Source organism: Trachypithecus francoisi, unplaced genomic scaffold, assembly GCF_009764315.1.
Source record: "Trachypithecus francoisi isolate TF-2019V2 unplaced genomic scaffold, Tfra_2.0 Lachesis_group0, whole genome shotgun sequence".
NCBI lineage: Eukaryota > Metazoa > Chordata > Mammalia > Primates > Cercopithecidae > Trachypithecus > Trachypithecus francoisi.
The window spans coordinates 56,854,799-56,863,002 of record NW_022681453.1 but is presented as its reverse complement, the minus strand read 5'-3'; the positions used below and the strand labels follow the sequence as shown (position 1 = coordinate 56,863,002).

The 8,204-nt window shown below is 49.5% G+C and overlaps 1 protein-coding gene across 1 annotated transcript in view; it reads right to left on the bottom strand.

Annotated features, from left to right (window-relative positions):
• Positions 1 to 22: 22 nt before the first annotated feature.
• CAND2 (cullin associated and neddylation dissociated 2 (putative)) overlaps positions 23 to 8,204 on the bottom strand; it is a 39,018-nt gene continuing 30,836 nt past the window's right edge. The window contains exons 14-15 of the mRNA XM_033210748.1: positions 3,802 to 3,909; positions 23 to 1,061 (exon numbers count right to left, since the gene is read on the bottom strand). Of these exons, the coding sequence (XP_033066639.1) occupies positions 834 to 1,061; positions 3,802 to 3,909 (336 nt within the window). The 3' untranslated portion in view covers positions 23 to 833. The remainder of the gene's footprint in view (positions 1,062 to 3,801; positions 3,910 to 8,204) is intronic.

The window sequence follows — 8,204 nt, the reverse complement described above, 5'->3', positions numbered from 1 at the left end:
ACACGAGTTGTGTAGAGAAAAGTAACTTAGAATCTAATCTTTATTAACCTAGGATGTCACAGAAAATACTTGGGCCTGCTACTTGCATTTCTTTGTCCTCAATGCTAAACACTAGACACATTTGAAACCTTCCTCAGAAGGAAACAAACCAACTGGTTTTGCCCGGGTGGTGGCATAGAAGATGTGTAATTCCTTGTTGCCCAATTTGCTAATAAGTGTTTTGAAATTAGAAATGAAACGAGGTCCAAACCTGTCCAGTTCCCTACCCAACCCATTTCTCCTCCCTGGAAAAGAAACATCCAAATTTCTGATTCATCACTGCCACTTAGAAATGAACCATTTTGAATTTTAAAATGTGAATGACTCAAGTATCTTTTCTTTTTGAAATGCCCGGCCTGAGCACTAACTTCAGGCATTGCTGAGTGCAGTGAAGAAACCAGAGTGGTGTCTGCTGCCTCCTGACCTTTTACAGCTGACAGCACAGCCTATTTCTAAATGCTACTAGTTTGTGAGGCAGAGACACCCTCTGAAGGAACCAGACAGACTATGGAGGGATACAGTGTGAAGTCACTGGAAAACTTCCTCACCCTATTTCTTTGGATGACTGTCCTGAGTTAAGGAAGGGGCCCAACTGTTGGCAGCCTCGCAGCTCAAGCTGGGGGCCTTTTGAGTTGGGTCCCTAGAGAAGGCACTGTAAGCCCTGACCAGGAGCGGCAGGGCCCTGTGAGATGGTGGAAGGGCAAAAGTAGAGACCTGCAGTGGGGGATGGGGAGGCCTTGGGCTTGGGTGGGCTTCTTTCTCTTAAGTGGGGGCCCACCTCGGTGCTGGGGGAACTAGCTGAGCTCCATTGAGTCTGTACTGGGGGCTGAAGCGGAATCCTTCTGGATGCTTTCAAAGAGGGCAGCAAGTTCAGGGTTGGATCTGATTTGGGAAGAGAAGTCGGCCATGATGGGGCTTTTCCCCACCTCAGGGATGGTCAGCAGGGCAGCCACTGCCCTCATTGCAGAGCGCTTCAGTTCATCTTGCTTTTCAAACTCCTGCTTCACGGAACCAGCTTTGACCTAAAGTAGGAAACAGCAGAAGCACCCATCCTTTATTGAGCCTGGCCCGCACCACTGCCTCCTCACCGGTCTTTGGCTTCCTCTTTGCCCCATCATCTTACCCAACATAAATCCCTGCTGCGAGGTCTCCCAAGGCTTCTGTCTCACCAGCTATGTCCTAACTCCACCTCTGGGCTTTTACACTGGCTAGTTTCCCCACAGAGGTTCTTTGCCATTCAAATCAGCTTCAGTACAGCCTGAGGGGCCTCAGAGCAGCCAATCTAAAGTGCTCACTTTTTGTTGATTGGCAGTGGCAAGTACTGTGTTCCCATACTTACCTCCTACAGACTGCAGGGATCCAGCCTATACTGTGCTTAAAACCAGCTCTTAGCACCATATGACTAGACTGAACGAATGGATCACTGTGATGGTCTTCTAGCAGCCTCCTCCCCGCACTCAAGTCCCTGCCCCGCAATCCAATCTGTTCTACAGATGCAGCCGGAGAGTAAGCACCCCAAACTACCTCCTGCAGTTTGCTTCCTCTTCCCCCACCATCTCCCACTTAGGCAGAGGAGCTCAGCAGTTCCTCCACTGCTTAGGGACTAAGGTTCAAATTCCTTATGCTGGGCTCTTCCTAAAGAATTCAATGCAGTGGATAACAGCTTGGCATTGGAGTTGCAGAGTCCTGCATTCAAATGGCTCTGCCCCCAAGAGCTGTGACTTCAGGTAACTAGTCTTTGAGCCTCATTTCCCCATCTATAAGTTAACAGCTGCCTCTTCATAAGAGTTGCCAAGAGGATTAAACAGCTTGACACAAGTCCACACTCCCTTCTCTGAAACCCCTGGAGCCAGATGTGCTTTGGAATCCAGGACATTGTGGGTTTTAGAAAGGTAATACTGTGCAGATTACATTCCCGGGGGGTCTTGTACAATACCGTGTAATCAAATACATGAATACTCTACTACATGTATGAGTACTGTGAGTAGTAAGGTGTCCCTCAGTATCCATGGGAGTTTGGTTCCAGGATCCCAGTGGATGCCAAAATCCTCAGATGTTCAAGTCCCTTGTATAAAAGTGGTACATTGGCGAGAATTAAAGATCATAGCCTCATGCCACTTCAAGTTTTGTGACAAACAGGTTCCTAAAAAGCTTTTGGTTGTCAGAGCTTGGTAGATTCAGAATCATGGGTAAGGACTGTGGGTGTGGATGTATCCACGCTCATCCCAATGCCCAACAGCATCCTCTGCATGGCCAGAAAAGTGGCTCTTGTAGAAACTCAGAGCAGAGCTTCTCCTGCCACCTCATCCTACTGCAAGAATGTTCTGGCACTGCAGTGCCATGTATACTTCCCCTCTTAAGAACTGGGACTTTTTGCCGGGCGCGGTGGCTCACGCCTGTAATCCCAGCACTTTGGGAGGCCAAGGTGGGCGGATCACAAGGTCAGGAGATCAAGACCATCCTGGCTAACACGGTGAAACCCCATCTTTACTAAAAATACAAAAAATTAGCTGGGCGTGGTGGCAGGTGCCCAGGAGGCGGGCGGAGATGGCAGTGAGCCGAGATTGCGCCACTGCACTCCAGCCTGGGTGACAGAGCCAGAACTGGGACTTTTCTTGGTGCCATAGAGCTCAGAGAAAACTAGAAATGATTTGGCCACAGAGACTGTCAAAACTGGCCTGGCCCTATAGAAGCATTTTTTTGGATTGACTCAATAGTAAGCATATGTTAAAAATGTAAACTTACAAGGCAGGTTTCTATGAATAAACTACCAATTTTAATGTTTTATCCACAGAAGATTTCATTTTTGAAAGTCACCACTCTATGGGTATCTCTCCTTTTTAAGCACCAATCTTTTTTTTTTTTTTTTTTTTTGAGACGGAGTCTCGCTCTGTCGCCCGGGCTGGAGTGCAGTGGCTGGATCTCAGCTCACTGCAAGCTCCGCCTCCCGGGTTTACGCCATTCTCCTGCCTCAGCCTCCTGAGTAGCTGGGACTACAGGCGCCCGCTACCTCGCCCGCCTCGTTTTTTTGTATTTTTTAGTAGAGACGGGGTTTCACTGTTAGCCAGGATGGTCTCGATCTCCTGACCTCGTGATCCGCCCATCTCGGCCTCCCAAAGTGCTGGGATTACAGGCTTGAGCCACCGCGCCCGGCCATTAAGCGCCAATCTAAAACACTGCTCTCCTTTTGGTAATGATTCCCATTCTTAAAAAACCCAAATGTATTCTTCCATTCAACAGGTAATTTACCAGGTACCATCTAGGTGTGCCAGGCTCTGCTCCCAACACCAGCTTTCCATGAGAGCTTCCACTCCAGGTCCCTCCTCCAGACCCTTCAGGCACTCCAGTCTAGCGGCAGCTTTGCCCTAGATCAATCATGTGACCCAGCTTCCCAACAAGGAGGTGAGAGATTGACAGTAGGGAACCTGTCAGGCTCAATGTTATATCTTTAGTATCTCCCATGAGGCTCAGCACCCAGGAAGTGTTTAATGAATGGAAGAAGAGACAGAGGTGGGTCTGAATCCAGCTCTGCAATTTACTGGCTGTGTAGCCTTGGCCAATAACAACCTCTCAAAGCCTCTGTTCCCCTGTGTATAAAATGACAGTAAGAAGTACTTTATAGGGCAATGATAATGATTAAATGAAGCACTTTCACAGTATCACCTGCACTGCAGGAAGTGCTCAGTAAGGGGTAACTGAACAACTGGCCGAGGACTCAGTAGGTGCTCCAGGGCCTGGGCTAGGGCTGGGCCAGGGACTTACCTTGGCAGTGCAGGTGGCCCTTAGTGGCTCAATGAGTCGGTCCACCCTCTGCAGGACAGGTGCAGGACACAGGGTGGCCAGCCGGGCAAGCATAATGAAGGTCAGCATCTGCCCAGAGGAAGGAGACAGGAGACAGTTCTTAGTGAAATGGTGCAGGAGCAAAAGCAGCAGCCAGCCCTGGGAAAGAGCAGAGGCCCCACACCCGAAACCTGATGCCTGAGTTCAGACCACCATGAAGTCCTGCCAGATAGAGTCTCTCCCTCTCTGGGTCTGTTTCCTCAAATGGTGACACTTTCTTTGCCAACTACACTTGGCTGACCCAAGGAGGATCAGATAAGCACCAGGAAGGGAGTCGTACTCAAGCTCAGATGCGCACTCAGTCAGGCAGATGCTGGGGATGAGTGAAGGGGGCTGCTGGGGCAGCTCTGGCTGACTGTGGCCAGGTGGGAATGCAGACATGTGGCTTGGGGCCACTGAACTGTTTTCAAAAGAAATCCCAATTTTCATGTAAAAAAAAGTCTCGATTTTTATTTATTTATTTTTTTTTTTTTTGAGGCGGAGTCTCGCTCTGTCGCCCGGACTGGAGTGCAGTGGCCAGATTTCAGCTCACTGCAAGCTCCGCCTCCCGGGTTTCCGCCATTCTCCTGCCTCAGCCTCCCGAGTAGCTGGGACTACAGGCGCCCGCCACCTCGCCCGGCTAGTTTTTGTATTTTTAGTAGAGACGGGGTTTCACCGTGTTAGCCAGGATGGTCTCGATCTCCTGACCTCGTGATCCGCCCATCTCGGCCTCCCAAAGTGCTGGGATTACAGGCTTGAGCCACCGCGCCAAAAGTCTCGATTTTTAAATGTTGACACCTGATTTCAAAACCGAACAAAAACTTTGACACCAACTAAACATGACTGCAGGCCTAGATTCAGCCTGTGGGAGAATAACTGTCATGTATTTTGGAAATGGTCAAGTCCTCACAAAGAAGCCTTGCACAGCATAAAGAGTGGTTGTCTGAAATCCCCACGCCCTACCCATCCCCACACGCTGACCCCTACACCCTACAGCAAAGGAAGAGGCCCAGCCCACGGCAGCGAGGAGCAGCAGTGCTGAACTTCATGAGCTATGACTCGTGGCTCCTCCACGACCCTGTGCCCTCGAACTAGACAAGATTCCCTGTCTCCCCTGTGAACTGGGTGGTGGTCACTCCCTCTCTAAAGGCTCACTTAAAGACTTGATGATGCAAGGCTGTGGGCTCTATAACTGTCACACCCACCCTCCTCACCCCAGGGGGTGGCAACAGAGTGGGCTCCAAGGCTGCACTGGTGACTAGGCCCTGTCCTGTGGTCCTGAGGCAGGCATGAGAGGATATGGCCAGACTGGACAGAAAGAACAGACTTGCTCGATCCTGAGAAGCTGGAGCTTTGGGCCAGCCCAGAACTCCTCACTCTGTGTTCTGGGGTGTTTTGGGCATCTACTGAGCCCCACAAGATGCCTAATACCAGGCACACCCAAATGAGAGAAGCTGAGTACACCCCTCCCGCCTGGAGCCTCCCGGAACCCTGTGGTGGAAGTCCTGTTCAGCTTTGTGTGCCCCATCATTTTTCACTAGTTCTCATGGCATACACTGGAAAACCCAACCCCCTTTCTCAACCAAGACCTTGGGGCTGGAACCTTCTTCTCTCTTTCTTGGGGATTGGCGGGAAACAAGAGTTTAAAGCAATAATAAAGCCGAGGAGGAAACAGGCAGACAGGGAGTGCAGGAAGGAGCATCCCCGGAGCTCCAAGTCTGGAGTGGTCAGAGGAACACCCACTGCAGGAGGTGCAGCCTCACCACGCGCATCAGATGCTCTAGCAGGAGCACGCACTCCACCCTAGAAGCCCAGCGATCACACCATGGATCAGTAATGCACCAGGGTGTTCACAGCAGCACTGTCTGTAATAGTGAAAATGTGCGGCCGGGCGCGGTGGCTCAAGCCTGTAATCCCAGCACTTTGGGAGGCCGAGATGGGTGCATCACGAGGTCAGGAGATCGAGATCATCCTGGCCTACACGGTGAAACCCCATCTCTATTAAAAAATACAAAAAACTAGCCGGGCGAGATGGCGGGCGCCTGTAGTCCCAGCTACTCGGGAGGCTGAGGCAGGAGAATGGCGTAAACCCGGGAGGCGGAGCTTGCAGTGAGCTGAGATCGCGCCACTGCACTCCAGCCTGGGCGACAGAGCGAGACTCCGTCTCAAAAAAAAAAAAAAAAAAAATAGTGAAAATGTGCAAACAATCTACATGTGTAGCAGTGAGTGCAACAGAAATGGGAACTCCTGCAGCTGTGAAATATGACAGGACTGATATATACTGAAAAGCAAAGCAAACAACATACAGTAAATGTAAGTTAAAAGACTGGGGAAAAACAGCATGTGTGGTGTGATCCCATTTCTAGAAAACAGATCTCATACACTCATCTCCACGGCTTTCAGAGCAGGGACCCCACCTCTCACACTGACCTCGGCGTGGTGGCACCCACTTACTATCAGTTGGCTGATGCATGAGGGTCTACATGCATCATCCCAGGAAACACTGATACTGACAGCAGGCCTCGCTGGGTGGGGGAAGCTTTTGGATGATTATTACTCGCTTATTTGTTTTCATGAATCTTTTAAAACAAGTATGGGTTACTTTTGATTACTTTGTATTACTTTTTCATTATAAAAAGTGACTCATGGCCGGGCGCAGTGGCTCAAGCCTGTAATCCCAGCACTTTGGGAGGCCGAGACGGGCGGATCACGAGGTCAGGAGATCGAGACCATCCTGGCTAACACGGTGAAACCCCGTCTCTACTAAAAATACAAAAAACTAGCTGGGCGAGGTGGCGGGCGCCTGTAGTCCCAGCTGCTCGGGAGGCTGAGGCAGGAGAATGGCGTGAACCCGGGAGGCGGAGCTTGCAGTGAGCTGAGATCCGGCCACTGCACTCCAGTCCGGGCGACAGAGCGAGACACCGCCTCAAAAAAAAAAAGTGACTCATGCTTACAGTACACATTTTTTAAAGTTGTAATATGGGACCGGGCGTGGTGGCTCACGCCTGTAATCCCAACACTTTGGGAGGCCGAGGTGGGTGGATCACCTGAGGTCAGGAGTTCCAGACCAGCCTAGCCAACATGGTGAAACCCTGTCTCTACTAAAAATTACAAAAATTAGCCAGGCGTAGTGGCGCACATCTATAATCCCAGCTACTCAAAGAGGCTGAGGCAGGAGAATCACTTGAACCCGGGAGGCGGAGGTTGCAGTGAGCCAAGATTGCACCAGTGAACTCCAGCCTGGGCAATAAAGTGAGACTCCATCTCAAACAAATAAATAAAAATTTAAAAATAAAGTTGTAGTATGGCAGTTCCTTAAGACATTAAACACAGAATTGCCCTATGATCCAGCAATTTCACTTGTGGGTAAAGTGAAAAGAACTGAAGGCAGGATTCCAAAGGATATTGGAACACCTAGGTTCACAGTCACATTACTCATAATAGCCAGAAGCTGGGAACACCTTCTGGTCCAGCAATGGAATATTTGTCCAGCAATGGATGAGTGGGTAAACAAATTGTGGTCTGTACATACAACAGAGGGAAATTCTGATGTGCTGCAACATGGATAAACCTCGAGGACATCAGACTAAGTGAAACAAGTCGGTCACAAGGACAAATACTGTATGATTCCACTTACAAGGGCAGAATCCTAGAGTAGTCAAATTCATTGAGAATAGTGTTTAATGGGTGCAGATTTCAGTTTGGGAAGGAGAAAAGAGTTTTGAGATTGACAGTGGTGATGGCTGCAAAGCAATGTGAATCTGCTTAATACCACTGCGCTGTGCACTTAAAAATAGTGAAGACGGGGCCTGGCACGGTGGCTCACACCTGTAATCACATCACTTTGGGAGGCCAAGGCAGGCAGATTACTTGAGGTCAGGAGTTCGAGACTAGCCTGGTCAACATGGTGAAACCCCGTCTCTACTAAAAGTACAAAAAAAAAATTTAGCTGGGTGTGGTGGTGGGCACCTGTAGTCCCAACTACTTGGGAGGCTGAGGCAGGAGAATCGCTTGAACCTGGGAGGCAGAGGTTGCAGTGAGCTGAGATCATACCACTGCACTCCAGCCTGGGTAACAGAGCAAGACCCTGTCTCAAAAAAAAAAAAAAAAAGTGAAGATAGTAACTTGTATTATTAATATTTCACCACAATTAGAAATGATTTCTATTATATATGTGAATAAACTTTAAAATTTTTAAAAATGGGCCGGGCACGGTGGCTCAAGCCTGTAATCCCCGCACTTTGGGAGGCCACAACGGGCGGATCACGAGGTCAGGAGATTGAGATCATCCTGGCTAACACGGTGAAACCCCGTCTCTACTAAAAAATACAAAAAACTAGCCGGGC